At 40.5% G+C, this 21357-nt stretch overlaps 1 protein-coding gene across 8 annotated transcripts in view; it reads left to right on the forward strand.

Moving 5' to 3' along the window:
• The window catches only part of NEK1 (NIMA related kinase 1), a 65392-nt gene that overhangs the window by 35831 nt on the left and 8204 nt on the right, over positions 1 to 21357 (forward strand). For 6 of the 8 annotated variants that reach the window (XM_080372135.1, XM_080372133.1, XM_080372131.1 and 3 more), the window contains 10 exons: positions 966 to 1118; positions 1778 to 1957; positions 2534 to 2654; positions 2847 to 2929; positions 4077 to 4294; positions 6891 to 7045; positions 7935 to 8146; positions 10235 to 10368; positions 10648 to 10780; positions 12768 to 21021. In XM_080372135.1, the coding sequence (XP_080228261.1) occupies positions 966 to 1118; positions 1778 to 1957; positions 2534 to 2654; positions 2847 to 2929; positions 4077 to 4294; positions 6891 to 7045; positions 7935 to 8146; positions 10235 to 10368; positions 10648 to 10780; positions 12768 to 12781 (1403 nt within the window). In that variant the 3' untranslated portion in view covers positions 12782 to 21021. Of the gene's footprint in view, positions 1 to 965; positions 1119 to 1777; positions 1958 to 2533; positions 2655 to 2846; positions 2930 to 4076; positions 4295 to 6890; positions 7046 to 7934; positions 8147 to 10234; positions 10369 to 10647; positions 10781 to 12767; positions 21022 to 21357 lie in introns of those variants that run through there. The other 2 variants (XR_013924870.1, XR_013924869.1) reach the window with 2 other exon arrangements.

A 21357-nucleotide genomic window follows, 5' to 3' on the forward strand; every position in this document is an offset into this window, starting at 1 on the left:
TGCTGAGGGTGCACTTGATCCCCTTGTCCAGATCCTCCATAAAGACACTGAACAGGACTGGCCCCAACACCGAGCCCTGGGGAACGCCACGTGTGACCAGCTTCCAGCTGGGTGTAGCTCCACTCCCCACCGCTCCTTGGGCCCGGCTGCCCAGCCAGCTTTTAACCCAGCACAGAGTGCACCTGCCCCAGCCGTGACCAGCCAGCTCCTGCAGGAGAATGCTGTGGGAAACGGTGTCAAAGGCTTTACTGAAGTCCAGGTGGACAACATCCACAGCCTTTCCCTAATCCACTAAGCAGGCCACCTTGTCCTAGAAGGAGATTGGGTTTGTCAAGCAGGACCTGCCTTTCATAAACCCTTGTTGGCTGGGCTTGATCCCCCGGCTGTGCTGCACATGCTGCATGTGCATGGTGGTACTCAGGACAATCTGCTCCATGACCTTCCTTGGCACCAAGGTCAGGCTGAGAGGCCTGTAGTTCCCTGGATCCTCCTTCCTGCTCTTTCTGTAGATGAGCATTACATTGGTTAACCTCCAGTCTTCTGGGATTCTGATATTATTCTTTATTGGTTTATGCCCTCTGTTTTCCTTGGAGGGAGAAATAACAGAAAGAAATGTCAAAGGATAGCAGCAATGAGATTTTTCTAGTTTCCCATTTCAGGTAAAGTTAAGACCACCTCACGCCAGTTTTAAACATTTGTCATACTGTTTTCTTTTGGAGTGCCTGAATTGCTGAAGGGATCTGCTGCTGTTAAGTTGCAGCTGTTAACTGGCATTGAATCACTTCTGGTATTAAATGGAATTGGCAGAAGAAAAACTAGACTGTGTGCAGTCCTTAGGCTGTCTGACTTGGGGTGAGGTGAAATGAGTTCTGGCTTTGTAGTATTTAGTTTTGTGGAGGTTGTTTGTTTTCTTATTATATAGAAAGTGAATAAACGTTTCTATATTTGTGTTTGTGTCCTAACAGGTCAAACTCTGGGGGAAGTAATTAGGTTAGATATTGGGGAACCCCACAGGAAAGTCTGGGGCAAAAGCCCTACTGACTCAGTCCTGAAGATCCTAGGAGAAGCAGAGTTGCAGCTGCAAACAGACTTACTTGAGGAACTAGATGTAATAAATGGTAAGCACAGCTGGTAGTTATCTGCACTGTGAGTGTACCGAGTGCCAGATTTGTCTACTGAGAACAATTCTGAAGTCAGAAGCATATTCTATCCTCACTCTTCCTTTCCATTTCTGGGTGTTGCCTCAGTTCTAAATGTTCTAAATGTCAGCACAAGCTGATACTGGAAGACACCAAAATATTTCAAACTCAGTAAAGTGGTAAGAAATTAAGAAGGATGTGCTGAAATGAAAGGATCTTTGTTTTGTTGAAAAGTCTTAGACTTTGCTTGTTGATAGAAACAAGTCTGTCTTTTAAAAGGATGTCATCAACTGAATATTGGATTAGATAGGTCCTGTAACCTTCTTGTTAGCGTATGACTTAACCATATTGGTGGATTTTTTTTCTGGTCAACTCCTGCTTTTTGTCCTTTCCAAGAAGAAAGGGATTTGTGTTTATTCCAAGTATAAACTTGTACTAATGAGAATGTAGCAAGTAAAATTCAAATTTTAGTATTTCTAGCTTTCCTCTTCATCATAGTTATAAAAAAGCATGCCAACTTTTCTGTTCTGTTTTCCTTTAAAGAAACAAAAATTCTCAACTTTCGTTGTAGCCACGTTGTAGTTTACTATGAAACTGTGTTAAAGCACTGTTTAAATAATAGAATAATTTTCTGTTAGGTACTACAGAACTTGTTGAAGGAGATCAGCAGTCCTCATCAGAGGAGAAGGAAGAGAAAGCTCTTCCTGCTGTTGGAGCTCAGTCTTCAGTCCCAGTTGGTGTCACAGAGTCTGACATGACTGTACCAGAGGAATCTCAAAGAGCAACCCAGCTGCAGAGCAAACCTATTATGCTGGATGGTAAGTCATTTCATTAGTAATTCTAATTGCAATCTGTTTTCCAATTTGATGAGGGGAAGTAATGATCCTGTATACTTTTATATCTTTCCATACGTAATGTGCAGTTTCTTAACACCTTTCAGGTGGGACCAAGGGCTTTTTATGCCTGTGTTGTAATTTGATTCACTAATGTGTTTTGTAAATTCCCAGAAACTTTTTTTGTGTGCTTATAGAAAACTTTCTGGAATAGAAGTAGAATTCTAAAGTGCTTCAATTTTTTTGGTTTTGTTAGGGTATTTTTCTGTTTCTCCCCATCAATTGTGCTGGAACCTTTTCCCCTATATGATAAGAGCACCCTGCTGACATCTGGGGGAATGTTATTAGAAGACATAGTTTGTTGGAGCTTTAAGATAACTTTTCTTATATCAGAAACAAACTTTTAGCTCTGGGGTTACAAAACTTCAGTTGTTTCTGCAAAATGCAGAAAATTAATAAAGCAAAAGGATTTAAATATAATCTTAAAATGTGTAGTCTCTCCTGTCTTTTTGTTTGTTTGGGATTTATTTTTAATGAGATGTACAACTTTATTAATTTTAGAGCCTGATGATTTGGAAGCAGAGATCTTGGAAGAAACAGAAGATAAAAAGCACCACAGTAAGGAGAGTAAGGAATTTCCCATCACTGTTAATGAAGTGTGGGTAAAAGAGAAAGAGGATAAGTAAGTACTCTCTTCCGATCTCTTTCTTTCCAGTTTAAACAACTAGCTTTAACTGAGTAGGATTCAGATACATCAGTTAAAATGTTAAGCTTAGTTAAAGCTTCATTGTTTTGACTGTACTTGATGACTTTTTCCATAGAGTAATGACTGGTTTTACATGGTGTTTCCCCTGGATGTGGCATTTTATAATAGGGCACAACATGACAGGAGAAATGAGGCAGCTTCTGAGAAACTAGTGCCTGACAAGGTGGAACCACAAAAGGAAGTTCTAGAAGGTCAGTCAATGTCTCTTGCTTTGTTTATTGTAGCTGACAGTATGGAGTACTTGAGCCATCCCTTCTCACTTCTTCACTAACCCTGGAAGAGTAGGTTTTCTGTTTTCTTTTTTTAGTTCATATTTCTAAAAAGCCAATTTCTGATGGATTCGGAAGACAAATTATGGGTGTTATTGTTTCCACGTGGAAGAAAATGTAACGTGCAACACTTTGTGTAGATGAACAGGGCAGTGGCCCATACTGGTACTTCAAAGTGAATGTCAAGGTTCTGAATGTTACAGCCTTTTGAAATGACTATTTAAGTACATAATCAGATTTCATAACATTTTAATAATAAGTGTTACTTTGTTTATAGACATCTCAAATCAATATTAAGCTGCCGCTTGGATAAAAAATATTTTAAGCAGCTGCTAATGATAATCTTTTATTGCATAGAGCAGGGGTCCTCAAACTGCGGCCCGCGGGCAGGATACGGCCCCCAGGGTCCTCAATCCGGCCCCCGGTATTTACAGAAACCCCCCCGCCGGGGGTTGGGGGGGAACCAAGCAGCTGCAGATGACTGCCTGTCACTGCATCCGCGTGTCGGCCCCCTGGTTAAAAAGTTTGAGGACCCCTGGCATAGAAGAATTGCTTGCTCTTGGAGGTCTTTGAAGTAACTTCAGAAGGTCTGCATATTTTACAGTAGAATAGAAAATACATTAGCAGTACTGTCAAGTATCATTGGTGATACTGTTGCATCTATTTATGGGTGACTTAAGCAAACTGGTTTTTTTTTCCCTGTGTTTGGGCAACTTATGTTGAGGTAGCTTTGAAGAAATGTAGTATAAGGCAAGAAGCAACAGATGAAAATGGATGACACCATAATTTCAGGCCTGGACTGGATAATGAGAAGCTAGAAGGCATGAGAACAGAATAGGCTATAGCTGGGGGGTGTATATTCTCAAAAAGTTAAAACGGGAGAATTTCATATTATAATGTATTTACTAAAATCATCCAAAGAGATTTTAATACTTTTTACAATGCTACCTATTTTCCACTTTAATTGTACAACAGAAATTAGTTTTGTTCACTGTAGTTACCTTTTGCTTAAGAGCTTGGAGTTTTCACTCTATGTGGATTTGTAACAGACTTTCTTTTACTGTATCAGAAACTTGTTCCAGTGACTCTCCGCAACCTGAACCCTTATTCCAGAGGGTAATACAGCCCACAGCTGTACCAACAGCCTCACCATCTCTATCAGCTCAGTCTTCACAGGAAGAGCCTTTTGTACCTTGTTCACGTTCCATATCGCCAGCAAAAAGTAAAGGCAAAAGTTCATTGTTGATTGGACTTTCTACAGGGCTTTTTGATGCAAACGACCCAAAGGCAAGTTTAAAAAAATAAAAAGGAATACTTTTTTTTCTGTAGCGCTATTATTATTCTTATTGAGGCTGAATGAGGCCAGAACAGATGGCATAACTGTTTCAGCAGCTGTTTGTATTTGTCTAGCCATGTCTGCCCTGCAGGATGACCGCAGCATGTCCGTTTTATCAGCAGGACTCATGCAGCAGTGAGTCTCTGGTTTCACTGTTCAGCATTCTGTGTCCAGGTGTTTGTGGAGGAATGCTACCATTCTCTGAGACATAACTGAGGGAGCTGATGAGGAAATTCCTAACTTCCCCTATCTGCTTTCTCCCTTTTGTGCAGTTTTCCAGACTTATCGCTACCTTGGCATGATAAACATAAACACTGAACAGATCAGCAAAGGTATCTTGTAATTTCTGGCAACCAAATGATTGGGTTTTTTCCTGTAGGATTTAACCACCTAGCACAGGTTCTGGCTGTGAAGCAGGAAGCCTGAAGAAGAGTGAATGGAACCAACTGCTTTCTTGAAGGTGTTTCCTTGACCAGCTACGTAGGGTTGAGTGGCAGCTCAGTCTGTGAAATAAGCATAGAATGGTGGAATTTGGTTTTGATATGAATTTAAAATATTTTAATAATAATTGTGGAACTAGTAGATTAAATGAAATTCTTAAATTACGTGCATTACTTGCCTAGGTTCTGAAGTAGAAAGTGTGTAAAACAGCAGCTGATTTTTGGAGAAACAATGGTGGGCAAGGCTTCTCTTGAAGCTTGCGCACCTGCATTCCATTTGTTCAATATGTAGTAAAGGATTTCCTAGGTGGTGGAATGCCAGGTAAGGAAGAATGTTTCTTCTTTTGACTCCCAGCCTGAAAGAAGTTGCACTGTTGATGATTAATTGCATATTGAATAGTATCTATTGGTTGATGCATTGCTGTGAAGCATAATATCAGGGATAGTGCTGTTTATATAAAGCTTCCTGACAAGCTTGTATCTGTTTTCCCAGATCCATATATTCACATAAATGGATTTATGACTCTACTTTTGATTCATCAAGAGTTAGTCTGTCATTAACTTCCCCAGTTTATGAAGCTGTTTATCTGGCAGTTGGACAATGATCACAAAAAGCTGTGTTGAGAGTAGGAGGAAGATGAACATCCTTTGTACCCTTATCGGATTTAGAAAGTAATGGATATGGTCTATAATGGAGTTCTTCAGTGTATCGGTATGAACTGCTTCAGTGTGTCACTTGGTACTGTATCTTTGGCATGTGTTTTAGCCATAATGTCACAGAATTGTTAATGCAGTACCAGATGAGCTCTATGTAATAGCAGAGAGCTTGGAGAAAAGCAACAGATGTGTTGTTACTGCTGCCATAAACTAGACAAAAGAGAGCAACAAATTCCCTTTCCTCATTTGGTTGCAGCAAGAGGATGTTCAGTACGTCTTTGCAGTATCTGCAGTTGTAACTTTCTGGAATGTCCCAAATACACCTCTGTGGCAGCTCTTGCCCAGAAACTAAGGAAACCTTTAGCAGGGAGCAGGGCAGACAGAGTTACTGTCCTATCTGTAGGCAGGTCTGTATGCTACTAGAAGTAGGATAATAGGAAAAGAAGCATTTTCCAAAATATCTGCAAGCTTTCAAATGATGGGGTAGAGTCCGTCTTCTGTGGTAGCAGTGGTCAGAAAGGTGGCTACATCTTTGATGGCTGTAATATTCTGTCTGTGTGCCAACAAGAGATTCGGTATTTGAGCATGTATATGAATACACTGTGCTTGTGTAAATTGCAGCTGAGGAACTGGTTTTTTTCATTGAAATGTAGGGATTTTCATTAGGAACAAACACTGAACATGAATGTATTCAGAGCTGTGCTTGGAGGAAGGTGGGGCTTACTGGTAAAACTTCTTAGTGCGGATCAGGTCTTGTTTCTTGTTTTATTAATACTATGGTGAATATTCAGTAATGTTGGAGAGTTCTTAGACTTTTTTAAAAGAGAGATCTGATAGCTCACTGAGCAAACAGTTACTTTGTTTCCATGTTGCTTTATTTCCATTGCAATAAATTACTGTTGTAACTTGAACTTCTTTCTAACACTTGTAATGAAGTTCGTTCTAATACTATGGAATTGCCTTGAAATGTGTTGTAAACAAAAGCTACTGTTTTCAGTGACCAGCCTAGAGAACTAATAAAGTGTAATTTTTGAAAAAATACTCTTTTGTCAGTTACTTGAAATAGTCCTACGCTGTGATTAATATACATATGTTGTAAACAATTGTGTGTATACATATATTATCTGCTGCAATGTTCCTTTATTTTTTAGATAGCTATCAAAGTAATGAACAAATCTGCACAAAACCAGTTTCTGTATGTCAGTTGATGTTCTTAAAGCTTTTCAATTGCTGTAACCTGTGAAAGCAGAAGGAATGCTTTCCTTTTAGCTGAGAGGCAAAATTCAGTATGTCAAATTTTCAATGAGAGTACCTGTGCTGGACACACAGTTATTTTGAAATTAACTTTCAAATGAAAAAGGACAAAAAAAATACCTCATTTTTAAAGTATTTTGTAACCACAGCCTGTCTTTAGTATTGTTACCAAACAGGCTTTCCATTACCTTTGCAGATGCTGAGAACGTGTTCACTCCCAGATCTTTACAAACTGTACAGAACTTTAGTCGATGTTCCCAGTGTAGCAGATGTGCAGCATCAACATAATCTTGAAATAGATGATACAGAAGATGAGCAAGCCAAAGAAGGACCCTCCGATTCTGAGGATATGTGAGTGTATCAAGTTTATCAAGTATTTAAACAGGTGTCTTAGATCAAGAATATTTTTAGTTAGATGCTAACAGTTACAGTACACCAGCATGGGGTTTTTACCTAAATTTTAAATATCCTGTATTGAATCACCATTTACTTTGAGTCTTGTTCCAGAGAACTGAGAAGTTAATGGAATGTACTGCTTACAATAAGCTGTCCAAATTTCCAAATTCCATCCAAGATGCTACTCTGCCTGGCTTTTGCACCTTGCATTCCACGGAAGCAGATCAAAGTTGATGGCTACTGCTCTTCTAGAAATAAAGATTTCTTGAATATTTCCTTTCTTTGTACGTTCTGGGAATCTCACTCATCTATCTTCTCTATCGTTGTATTGGGATGTCCTTCAAGTCCCCCAAATTCTTTCAGGGGCTTCAAAATCCGACCTTGGTGCTTGATTATTCCCTGCAGCTTGGGTAGTCTGCAGAGATAAAATCATCTGGTGTATCTATTCCGATGAGATCTAGATCTTTTTGCTCCAGACACATTTTTATCTGGATTTTTATACTTGCCAGGGTTCTATAATAGTGCATCAATGCAAAGATTTTGAAATAACCTTACTAATAAAGTTGAATTGAGGACCTGTCATCATCTTTTTACAAAATTATCTGGTATTTGTTTAGCTAATCTCTATTCCCTGTGTCTTGCATGATGTAATGGTGTCAATGCTATAATCATGTTGGACTGAGGACACAAATATTTGTCTTTTTATTTTTTTTATAGTATTTTTTTTCCTTCTCCAGCTACATTGGCTTTCCAGTTTGTTGGCTTAACAAAATAAATGAGCATTTCCTACAGAGTTTGTCTTGTAAAGTATTAATTAAATTAACTTTCTATCACTTTCCTTTAGTATGTTTGGGGAGGCAGATACAGATTTGCAGGAACTACGGGCCTCAATGGAACAACTGCTTAGGGAGCAGCCTAGTGAGGAGTTCAGCGAAGAGGAGGAGTCTACTTTAAAGGCTAGCGTCACTGAATGCATAACAAATGGTACAGAGCTGGATGAAGGAGATGAAAATAACCCCAGCAGTGAAAGTGCACTTAACGAAGAATGGCAGTCAGGTATAATTTCTGTTATACCTGTTTTATAAGTTACTTATTGATGTTAACAATTCAAACACAGAGTAATGTTTCTATGGTATACTTGTAATGAAATAAAGCTCTAATTAGTAGGTTTTATGCAGAACTTTTTAAAAAATTAGATAACATTTAGATTTTCTGAATGTTAAGGTCAACATCTAAGCAACATTCAATGTTGCAAATGTTCGCTATTTGTTAGGCAGTGATTTTGAATCACTTTTTCTAGTCATCTAAAACTTGTCTTCAAGGATGATCAAAGACTCTGCACATCATATGTTTTGAATAATTCATGACTGCAGTCTTAAGAGTGAAAAAGAAATAGCAATTGACACGACTGGAGTATCAGGGATTCAGCTTACATTGCAATTAATTAATTTAACAGGCAATCAAAAGGAACATGGAATTATTAACCTTGTACTTAGCCCGAAATAGCTATTAATGCAGTCAAACTAAAAATGAGACAGAAAAATGTATTACTGCTTTTAGCGTTTTGCATTAGCTATACACAATGCTGTCCTGAAGTCTCAGTTCTGTTTTTTAAATTCTGGTTGAAATAAAAATATTTCACTACCACTGTAAAATAAAGCGCATTTAGAAGTATAGGTATAAAAAGATGTAGAAAATCAACTAATCTAAACCATAGCTTTTGTGTAATTTCAGTTTATTGAAGATATTTTAAAAAAATTTGTAAATATACCTTCAAGATATTATCTGTATAATACACTCCCATAAGTATTTTAACATAAAATAAACTTAGGTAATACCATCTTTCTTTTTTCGACAGTGCTGATATTATACACTGGTAACATACAATACTATCTGTTTATGTGATTCTGCTGTCGTTGCAAGCGTTTACGGTATTTGGTGTCAGCGTCCCACCTTCTAGATTTATGATACTTCATAGGAATTGCAGGTTTCATTGTGGGGGCAGGAGGAAGGCATTCAAAACTCAGGGGAACAGACAGAACTTTGAACCAAATCTGTTCAAGATCCAGAAGTTCAATACAGGATGAGAAGGCATCTAATAAGTTTTTAACCTATATGCAACTTTTGTTTTTATTTCAGTGATAATTTCTTGTTCATGTGACTATGATACTAGAGTCAGGGGTATGATTTGATCAGGATTATACAGGAATCAAAAGTAATAAGATTTTTAATACTAACTCACAAAGCCTGTGACCTACCAGGCAATACTATGTATTGGTGTAAAGATTTTATATAAGTTCTGAAATCTAGAAAGTTGTATATTTTTCCCTGGGTAGATAAGTCCTTTTATAATTCAAATATTTAAGGAAGTTTTTGTCTTGGGCAAAAGCAGTTTGCATTTTATAATAGGATTTTACACAGGGATTCCATCTTGTATTTTTAGATAGATCCTTTTTTTGTTAGGCTTACCTGATGTTTGACTGTTCCCAACCTATTTTTAAGATTCCTGTAGCCTATAAGCAAAATCGTCTTGATTTCGCTTATATATTTTATTGGCATATTGAATTTGCCACACAAGAGATACATTCTTAAAAAATGAGGAACTTTGTAGTGAAATTAGTACTGTGTTTTTTAGACTTGCTTCATGCAACAAGATGTGTCTCAGTAAAAAAATTATACAACTGATTCTTAATATACACATCCTTATTTTCTGCTACAAGACAGCTCTTTTCCCTAGCACATAGGACAGCCACTGAACCCTGCATCAGTTCCACCTCAGAAATATGTGGAATGGTTATATGGAACTTGACCTGCTAACATAGCTTTGCTAAATGGAAATCTGCTTTAAGACTGTACCTTGTTTTCCTCCAGTGTGCATACCCTTATGGCTAACTATCAGAGTGGGGGTTTAGAGGAGAGAGCTCGATGCTTCCCATTTGGGATTCTGAATTTCTTTGCTGTCAATAAAAGGGATGTTCCTCGCAGGTTGTTCAGAACATCTGCCAACATCATCTGGTGCTCCTGAGCTTACCTGCTTTCTTTACATTTAGAGGTCTGTGTGGATATCAAGTTTAGGGATGTAGAAACAACATGAAGAGTGTAGGAAAAGTGATGTGGTTTTACTGTTGTTTTCTTTCTTTATAGATAATAGTGATGGAGAGATTGCCAGTGAATGTGAAGAATGTGATAGTATCTTCAGCCATTTGGAAGAGCTGAGATATAACCTGGAGCAGGAAATAGGTTTTGACAAATTCATCGAAGTTTATGAGAAAATAAAGGTTTGTAGAATAACCTTAAGTGGAAAATATTTTAAGAAGCGAGTACCTAGGGCCGTTTACTGTGTCAGTAACTAACTGCATTGTGTGAATGGAATCGATGCTAATTTCTTCAGGCTTTTATTCTGTTTCAACATACTAAAATATTAAGAGAGAAAATGCCATGCCATTGGAACCAAAAGGAAAACTTTGGGTTTAACCATGAATTGCATTTAATAAATTTGAACTATTTAAATCTCTGCCCATTTTAATTTTGGCAACATGAGTTGTCCTTTCTCCTAGGCTATACATGAAGATGAAGATGAAAACATTGATATTTGTTCAACCATAGTTCAGACTATTCTTGGAAACGAACACAAACACCTGTACGCCAAAATACTTCACCTAGTAATGGCAGATGGAGTGTACCAAGAAGGTAATATCACTGTGTCCTGGCAGTTATGGCTTGTCTTATGTTCTTTCTGGATCATATACAAAAGGTTCTAATATACTTCTAAAACATATCTGTGGTTTGTTACATGGATTGGCTAAATTGATTAAAAAAATTCTTATTCCAGTGACAAACCATGGCACGCTTTGATTAAGCATGCTGACCGCTCTGAACGGTATGTACATATATAGTCAACTGTAACAATACTTATTACAATACAAACCTTGTGAAAGGTGCAGTATGACTGTTTAATCTCTGTAAAGCAGTTACACAGTTTGCAAAGATGGAAGTCTAGAATAAAACTTTCAGAATTAAAAACAATTTCATCTTCAAAATTAATGAATTTTTTAGCTAAAATAATACTGTTCTTTCTAAAACTCTGTATTTGTAATGGGTTGCAGTATCACTGCTTTCCTGAAAAGAAAATGTCACGTGGCTCTTTATCCTGTGATTGTCATGTTTCAGAAGAACTTGATGTGGAGGTACCATCCATCTTAGTTTTCAGGTGGCTCAGTAATACTTGCAGAGAATTTATCTTGCTTTCGAGCTCTGCCTAGCTTAGCAGAGGTTGCTAGGCAGAGGGATAGCTCCTACATCTTGCAGAGTTACTCTGTGAAATACCACACAGACCGCTATCAATGAGAAATGGTTTGGTGGTTTTTTCTCTCATGTCAAAACCTTAACTGCAGTGATGAAACTTTAGATTTCTAATGGTGGATGTCTTTACTGGAGAGAAAAATAAAGACATTAAAATCTCAATTATGTTAATATAAATCAGAATCATTATATATTGGCTTTAGAAATGTATGCAATGATTTTCAATTTTGAAAAAATACTTCATGTTAACCAACGTCTACTTTCTGCATCTTTTAAATGCTTTTACAAGTGTGTTGCAATAGCAGTGAATGAAGGGTCAAATAAGATTACAGCTTTCTATGTTTTTTATATGTAAATGCTTGGGGGAAAAATATTTTTACAAACAATAATTTAAAAAAAAACAACTTTTGATACAGTTTAGATTTTCCCCATTTTTTTTTGCTACCAGTACAGAACCACTCAGTAAGAATAACCAGTACCATGTTGTTTTCATCCTGTGTTATATGACAGAAAAGTGTCTGAAACATATTTTTTCAACCACAATTTATTGATTTAATGACAGAATTGGAAAGATATATCGTAGTCGTTTTTTTATCAAGCATCCAAAGCACTGGCAGTATGGAAAAAGAAAATGGTAACTATAGTGTTACCGGTTGCTTTTCCTTGCCACTTTGCCTTAAGGATATTTTAAAACTAATACTAAAAGGCTTAAATGACAGTTTGCTGAAATGTTGGCATACAGATTGTAAGCTGTTGTCTGAATGAATCCTATTAAAATGAGCTGCCTTTCATCTTGTGAAATGCCAATTAACAAGTGACTATTTTTAATAGCTTCAGTTCTAATTCTGTATTTTACAAATCTGTGGTAGCATACAAAAATGTAAAGAAAAAGTAGTTCTTTACATGTCAGACATTTAAAGTACATACAGTACTTTAATACCAAAGTACATAAAGAATGACATTTAAAGTAGTTCTTTAAATTTCAGACGTTTAAAGAAAAAATCCTATGCTAATAAAGGTGAGTAGAGGACAAGTGACAGTCAGAAGCATGTTCAGGAGCTTCTGCCTCACAAGTTCTATACTCTTCAAATAAGAAAAGTTAGAAAACAATATATTGCTCTTTACAAATAGGACTGCTCTAACTGAAGCAGACCACTTGAGATGAAACTATCTTAAATTCACTAATCCAAGAAAGATGACATGTTGTTCAATATCTGTACACATAGTGCTTTCAAGACAGCTTTGGTGACTAACTTAGTGAATTCTTGTATTATTCCTTACTAAATTGTGGCTCCCAATTTTGTAACTCCAGTTGAGAGCGAGTGTGTGTGTGGCTCCTTTTCACCCTGTCTTCCCCCTCTCCTGCTTTTTACAGATAACGATGAATAAACCTGACTCAGGAAATTCCTTAATGCTGTACTATGTGTCGGTGTTTGAAGTCTGCACAGCTGCATAACAAATTGTAGTGGAAAATGTAACATGAGGCAGGAGAAGCAAGACTTGAAGAAAGAATGTTGAATGTATGAAAAAGAGGAAAAACATGCCTTTTAAAACTGAGATACCTATACACTTCTCTTGTGTGTACTTGCGTATGTGTTCATTAAATATCAGATGCCCAAAATTTTGTAGCTTGATTTCCACCACCCCAAAAGGAAAAACAGGTTTCTCCTGACCCGCATTTCCTTGGTTTTGCTGTCAAAATATTCAAAGTATTTCCAGTACTATACAGGGGCAGATGTTCAGCATGCTGTTGTTTTCCAGTCATCATCTCTGGAACAGCTTTATTAGCTTACCCTACAGTAAGTCTCTTGTTACGAATCTGATAAACTGTCAAACTTTCAACTGCCCTATTTGAGAAAAAGTTGTTTTGTTTTTTTTTTTTCAAATACAGCTAGTCACAATCAAAAACTGCCAAAAGTTTTTTTTCCACAAAGTAAAATCAAGTATATATATATATATATATTATTTAGAACTGTCAAAATATGTACATGATTTTTGTATACTTGTTTTATGGTGTTGTTATTAAAGTTTTGCCCACTGAAAGGTGTTAATTTTTTTAAACATATCCAACTCTTAAAGGCAGACCAGAACTTACTCTATTTTAGCTGTATTCTGGGAACTGTGATGAGAGTAAAATAAATAATCATAAATGCTGTTAACATATTTTTTAATAACCTTATTTACTTGATAAACATCTCTTGCTTCATCTGATGAGAAATTATGATCATTGTTCGAAACAGTGCTGTTTTTGTCCTATGCTGCTTCTCTTCTCCTTCCCCTTTCTTTTTTTTCTTTTTCTTAAACTTCCTGCAGTAAATTTTGAGGCTGTTCTCTAGGCTTGTCTTCCATTCCCGTTTTCACTGCTGAATAATCTATTCAGAGAGATTATCCTCATCAGCTACATTGTCCATGACATTTAGCAAATACACTCTAAAGACTTTAGGAAAGAAGGAGTCAGTGTTATTTTTCTTTTTCAGGTTTGCTTTTTCAAATCATACGTTGCCCACCTTTAGGGGGGGAAGGGAGGACCCAAAACCTTTAGATTTAAAAGAATATAGATTAACCTTATGGAAAGAAGAAAATACACCACTGGTGTGCTCTGTGGGTTTGAATTTTCTCAAGGTGATAGAGTCTTACTGAAGTTAAGGGTTTGGGGGATGTTTCATTCTTTCCAAATTGAAATCATATCATTAGTGACATTCTTCATTTCTTATGCAGTGTGCTGGCTTGCATCTGGTAAGAAAAATGGACATAATCTGCAGACTTCAAGCTTTACAGACATAAAGCTTTTTATCAATTAATGATTTGAAAAATGTGCACAGATTGTGCACAGCTTTTCAAGAATAATCTTCAAGCCTGACAAGCAATACCAGATATCCTTGAAATCCCTCAAGAGCTAGATTAAAATCGACACAGCAAATAAGTTCTCAGATAAAAGTATTTCTTTAGCAATTCCAAATCCCTGTTTAATGTACGCTATAACAACATCAAGGACAGGGTGACTTCAAGACAATGTATTGGTCTGTATGTAATAATTTATTGAAATGAGTTGAGCATTTGGCTTGTATTCATATTGCGTTCACTAGAAGGGATTTTCTAGTTGCAAACTGAGATGCAGAGTGGTATTTATGGCACAAAACATAGTCTGTAAACTATTTCACATTATGTCCCCGTCCTCAAGTCTTTCTTCTTGATTCCTGAAGCCAACTGTAGTTCAGATGAGGAATCTTAAAAAAAAAAAAAAAAAAAAACACCACCACAAAAAAAACCAAAAAAACATAAATACACAACCCATAATGCCTCTATCGTGCTGCCCTCCAGCCATGATTGTAGTCTATGACACTGGAATCTTCTGCCTAACTGTCCTATTTCTAGCTGTGTGTACACCTTGAGTTATCTGACCTTCTACAGAACAGAAAGGACTAAAACCCCAGCAGTGGGGCAGTAGCAGAAGGCATGTGTCCTTGTGGCAGGAAGATGGAGTCTTGACTGCTAACTGGCTCCACTCCTACCCCAGCCACAGTGCCTGCAGTCCTTTTTGAAGAACAAAGTCTGAAGAGGCTTTTGGCCTTCAGTTTGCTGAACTTTTGAGCATGTATTTGAACTCTCTCCTAGAAGGTACTTCAGAAAAACTTATTACCTGGTAGGGCAACTTGAATCAAAGTAGATGACTAACATTTCTGTGGTCTGGTAAGCGAGTGGCTGACTGAAGCAAAGTTCCAGTATACCATATTCCTGGCAAGGTTCTCTGTGCTCTTGAGACATCCACACAATTTATCAGTAATTAACGCTGCATCCCATCAGGGTCCATGGATTTATGGGTGTCAAGTTTGCCCAATCTCTAACCTGATCCTCCTCAACTAGGGGAAAGCCATCCACGTAGCATTCCAGTCACGCGAGCTGTCCCCCCATGTCTCTGTAATCGCAATGAGATCGGGGCCCTGCGACGGCCACGCAGATCTCTGGTTCTTCCTGTCTGTTCCCCACGCTGCGTGCCTTGGCGCGCAGGCGTTTCAGAGAGGTAACTGAGCACGCGGGTTTCCCCGGAGGAGTGGGAGAGGGTCTGCCATAGCCACACGCACCCCTGAGGCGGCTGGCCTGCTGGGTCTCATCTTGGGAGGCAGCAAAGGAACATTTGTCACTGCTCTGCTTGGCCTGGCTTATTCCCTGGTTAGATGCTATGGCGTGAGCATTGCCACTTTGGACCCCTCCCCACCGAATCCTTCAGTTTAAAGCCCAACTCGCCAAACCACCCAGCCCGCTGCCAAAGATTCCCTTGCCTCTTCCAGACAGATGGATCCCATCCCTCCCTAACAGGCTACAGTCATCAAAGAATGTCCTGTTGTCACAGAGGTCAAGACCCTCATGACGACACCAGCAAAGAAGCCAGAAGTTGATGTGCATTATATGTCTGTTTCTGGCAGCACTCTTTCCTCTTAGTGGTAATATGGAAGAAAAAGTGACCCGGGCACCAAAATTTTGTCACTTGCACCACAGGGTTTTATAGTCATCCTTGATTCTGCCCAGGTTCTGGTTTGTGGTGGCATTCATGCCCACACGGAAGAGTGGCAGTGGACAGTAGTCCATGCTCTCGACAATTTGTGGCACCTTCTCTGCAACATCTGGGCCCTCAGCTTGCGGCAGGCAGCATGCCTCATGTGACCGCCTGTCAGGCTGGCACCCCAGGGTGGGCACCCAAGTGCCTCTTAACAGATCGTCGCCCACTACAAGCACTTGTTTCTTTTCAGGGTATCCACTGTGTGGTTCTGGTATGGTTTCTCCTTGCAGACCTCGCTCGTGGGTGTCTATAGGTATTAAGGCACCATGTCTGTTCCGGGCTGTGACGCGGGAGGGTGGAGGCTGACGCAGAGTCCTGGTTTGGCGGGTCACCAGGGGCCAGGGTGCCCCTGCGGTGCCCGCTAGGGCAGCACGGCCCTGACACCCCCCTCTTAACCTTGGCTCCTCTAATACCGCGCTGCCTTTTAACTGTCCCTGCAACCCGGCCACCCGCCGTGGCAGGTCACCAGCCCGCGCACACACGCGCAGGTCCCCGCCTTTTCCCCCGAAGGGCCACGGCTCTGGCGGCCCCCGCCCGCCCGCGCGGCCCCCGCCCCACCGGTTCCGCGGCGGGCGGCACCACGCGCCGCGGGGGCTTTCCCTGCCGAACAGCGGCGGGTTCCCGCCCTCCTGGCGGGGCCCCAGCGCACGCCCGGGCTGCGGGCCCACCGGCACGGCGCGGGGCCCTCCCTGCGGGGCCTCCACCCCGACAACGGCCGTTTAAATCTCCCGCGGCTGCTCCTGGCAGCGGCCAACGGCGTCAGCCCGGCCCTCCGGCCCGGGAGCGGCGCTGCCCGCCGGGCGCTGCGCCACAGCGACCGAGTTGATTGCTGTAAGATGGGGTTCGTTCGGTGTGCGTCGCGTCCCCCCATCTGCCTGCAGGGGAAACGACACCCGAGCGGGACCCCGGCCGGCCGCTACTCGGCCCGCCCCAGGGAGCGGGCGCGGCGCACGCCGCGGTGCCGCCGCGCCGCCGCCAGGTGGCAGCAGAGGGGGCGGAAGGGGCGGGGCCGGGCGGGCCGCCACCGCTGCCTGAGGCGGTGCCGCGGGCGCGCAGCGGGGTCCGCACCGCAGCCGCGGGGCTCCCTGGCGCCCCCCGGTAGGGTCCCGCCGCTGGTAGGCGGGGAGCCCGGAATCAGCGCGGGAGTTTTAAGTTCCTGTGACTGAAGAGTATCTCCCGGTACAAGGCCGCGTTCTGGAAACCCTGCGCACAAACACAAATCTTGGTACGTTTACAAAACGTTGTTACGCACAAATAATTTACAAATCAAAACCGCAAGGAAATACACGGCACTTGCTCGGCTGGGTTCACAAGGCTTTAGATAGGGCTCAGCTTGTGCCGGTCCTGCCACCCTTACACTCCTTTTCCTGGGGGCCCGGAGGACGGCACGGTGTGTCCCATTTCCCCAAATGACCAGGTGTGAATTCAACTAAACCAAAAGTTCTTAGCCCAGCTGTGATGCTGTGCCCGGCTGGGTGCTGCACCAGCCTCCCCCTCTGCCAGCGGGTGAGGCAGGAGCATGGCCGCTGGCTAAATTACGTGATTTCACTTCTATCTCGCCACTAAAAGCACCTCAACAAGGCTCCAATGAAGCCAGGCTCTACTTAAGTTTATGAACTGTGATGAACCAAAGACAAATGCAGAAATGTGATCCTTCAATCCTTTTAAACGTTCTTCTGCCCAAGTAACTGTGTGCTTTCTCAAATCTTGTTTTAACACTTGGTCATTCACGAGCCACATAGATTAAAATTTAGCATAAAATATAAACCAATGGTTACCATTCCTAGAACGTTTCTTTTTGCCATTTTTATCATAGCAGTTTAGATGGAGCAATTTGCAGAGTTTAAGTACTAGTTTTAAAATCCCTAAAGAGCTTCCTTCTTCCTTTAAATTAAATGTGCGCATTAATGCAACACACACTTCAAATGCTTTTCCAAGTTGATGTTTTCCAGCTGAGCTGATGAGTTCATCAATTCAAATGGTAGCACTTTGAACGGTTGGCTTGTGCAAGAGTCTTAAAACCACTCCTTCAGCAACTACAACCTTAATTGAACTGTTCCCATAAAAATATATTAATTTGTAGTTACTTGTGAGACACATACAGAGGAGTTCAGCTGCTCCTGCTAAATTGCTTGCCTTGAGCACCTTTGATCCGGTGCACTCTTCCAGATTTTATTTCCAAGGCATTTTTAAACCAAGATGGGATTTAGCTAATTCCATTAACTGTCTTTTTAATGAGACAGTTAAAAAACTCACAGAGCCAAAGACTTGGAGAGTTTTTTCACATTAGCGGCACAACAAAAGCCAAAACCAGGCAGGTTGCATGGTGGGAAAACTCCAGTAAGGTAGCATTTGTGTAGTTTCAGGATGGCCGTGACAGTTCTTTCAGAAATCATTCCTGTGGTTGACTGTATCAAGTGTGAAGCTGGGATGTTGCTGGAGTCACTTCTGCTTGGCTGATGGATGTTCCCTTAGGGACTATAGTTAGCCAGGAGAAAATACAGGTCAGTTTTAAATAGCACCATGGCTCAAGCTGATGCAGACACGCTCTGAGGATAATGGAACCATAATCAGGTCCCTGACATACCCTAATTTTTGCTGTATCCCACCGACAGTCCTGACAGTAATCTCTTCTCCAGGGGAAGGGACGAAGTATGCATTTTTGCTGTATCTTCAGTATAGGATAAAACCTCCCCAGATACAAATTTTAGGCAAAAACTCTGCAGTTCTAGCTCTCTTGATAGAATTTTAAATCCCAAGCTATACTTCAGGGATACCATTTTCTCCCTCTATCACCTTCCCCATCAGCAGTCAAGAGTTCTCATTGCTGCTTGTTTTATTGCTGCTAGAACTATTTACATGCTGCCAGAGTAGTGTTGCAAAAATAAGGTAAGTAGCCTTTTTCTGAAGACGTGATTGATTTGATGGGGATACAGAAAAGACAGAAAACCTGAGATGCCGTTAATGACGAGCTAGAGCTCTATCTGTTGCGGAGCTATACCAACATGACCACTGCCTAAGGGTCAATCTCCTTCTTACAAATTGCTACAGCTGTTGTACTTCCCCTGAACTCTGTTTCTTCCTCTGTATTGAGCTGTAACAACTCTTGATAAAGACATCTAGAAGACAGTAATAAATGCATCTAATTGCCATTATCAAAGTGCACTTTCCCACTAAGATGTTAGTTTTGATAACTCACATGGCAGTTTGGAGTATTTTAGTCCTGTTCTTCAAATTTTTGTAAGAGGAAATCAAAAGGTGAAGATTATGGCAGTTGAGCTTCTCAAAAGAGTAAATTTGGACTTAAGACTGGACATACTTTTATGCCCTTTTAATTTTAAGAAATACTATTTTATTTTTTCACGCTTAATAGTTTTAAAGCCTTATTTAGTAGATCTGTATTTTACTGTTAGTAAACATATGCGGAGAATTATTTCCAAAGCAGTAAAACATCTCTAATGTGATTTTTAGCTATTAATAATATCACATATTTTTTCAGCTGCTGAAAAGCCCAATTGCTCTGAATTGCATATCCTGTTCCACCACAGACGTTAGTACATCAGCTAGTGACCATAGTGCCCTGAATAACTTAACTCAGCTGTACTCAATTCACTGCAGTCCCTCCCTTCCTCAGATGACCACTATTCCTTTGTCTATGTTGGGCAATTTTGTCTGTCCAGGAAGAGACTCCAGCAAATTCTGACTCGTAACAGCCAACGAGGTCGAGTATTGCCAACTGGGAAAGGGAGCACTGTTCAACCCTGGCCTGTGACCTTCGGTAACCCTGCAGTGATACTACAGTAACTAGTCTGCTCAGATCAGTAATGGACAGATTTTCCACCATAAACACCAGTGTCTAGCCATATGTACAATAGCAGAGCATGGTTAAGCATGGTCATAAGGCCTCCCTCCTCGCAGTAAAACTTTACAGAAAGCTTAAGTCAAATCCCACTGTGATCTCTTAAGATGCTCCTGTTCTCAGCTGTCTGTTCTTTCCCTCTGCTGATGATTATCAGGACCAGCAGAATGAATGTGCACCCACCCTCACGCTTCGGCACAAAGCATAGCATCATTGATTAAACCGCTGAGAAGATGGGTTTGAGCCAAGTCGCCAGACTCTGAGCTGCAGTTGGTGGGGATATGAACACATATTCCGTTCTGCTTAATCTGCCACAGTGAAAGCAATCTCCATCAGAAGGATGGGCTGTAACAGATGGAGTTATAACTTAAACCACCTCACAATAGTTCCTAAAGCTCATCTGTCAAGGATGGTGCAAGACTGCTTGCGCAGTAAGAGAAATTTATGTATGAATATACAACGTGGAATAGGCCTGCTGAGGAGCTCAAGCTGTGTAATGTATAATGTTTATCTTGTATTAATCAAGGCATAATGTACTTACTTAACACTATTTTTGTTTTCATTTGCTGGCAAAGCTCCCCACAGATGCTTTATTCTGCCTTAGAGCAGTTAAAAACGTGAAAAGCGTTCAACTTAAATAGTTGAAAATTAGGGATTGTGAATACCTGGTTTTTTGTATGATAAACCATAGGGACTTGTTGGAGGGATCCCACTAATCCATTGTGTGAAACAAGTCAGATCCTTCCTACAGTCACCAGCCTTAACAAAGCTGGTTTTGATACCTCAGCTCAGGTATTCTCAGCTTAAATTCAGAAACTCTGCGCACAAGGCCTGTAGGATGCGAGGGGTCCCTCCTGCCCCTCCATTCTGAATTTCTGTTTTAGTGGTGTCTGAAAAATGCTGCTTGCTTACAGTTGCATTGATGTTCATGGAAACTCTAGGTACCTAATTTCTAGAAATCAAGCCCTGATACTTTTTCAGCCTTAGGGAACTGTATTTCCTTGTCATAGGACAACAGAGAGGTCAAAAGGCTTTGTGGTCCTTGGACAGAAGACTGTGTAGAGTAATAGAATGAACTAGGGAAAAAATGTGCTGAAGCATCTGGGAGTTTCTTGTGCATACTAGACAATATATTCTATAGTCACTTTCTGTGACTAAGTTTACTGTTACCAAGGCCTAGAATTAGCCAAATAAAACAGCAGGGAAGCCTTCTCTGTGTTTCTTGCCTCCATTTCTCACTAACATTTTACATTCACTCATTCCCCCTTCTAATGGAAGCTGGGGGAAAAGTGCCGAGTACAGCACTAATGACATGAAGAAAAACACTGAAGGAAGCAGCAGGGAGGCCAAGGTTTCAACCACTCTCCCTTCCTTGCCCAGGAAAATTTCAGTGACCTCTTGACACCTCCCAAGGGAAACTTTAAATTGACAGGAGTCTTTGCCAAGTAAATACAAAAAATGGCATTAAAATAGTATTGTTTCTGACTTAATCCTCCTAAAGTCAATGAAAGTAAGTTAAGGTTCCCACAGCAGCTATAATGCGCTAAC

This window comes from Falco punctatus, assembly GCF_963210335.1.
Source record: "Falco punctatus genome assembly, chromosome: 1".
Classification (NCBI taxonomy): Eukaryota; Metazoa; Chordata; class Aves; order Falconiformes; family Falconidae; genus Falco; species Falco punctatus.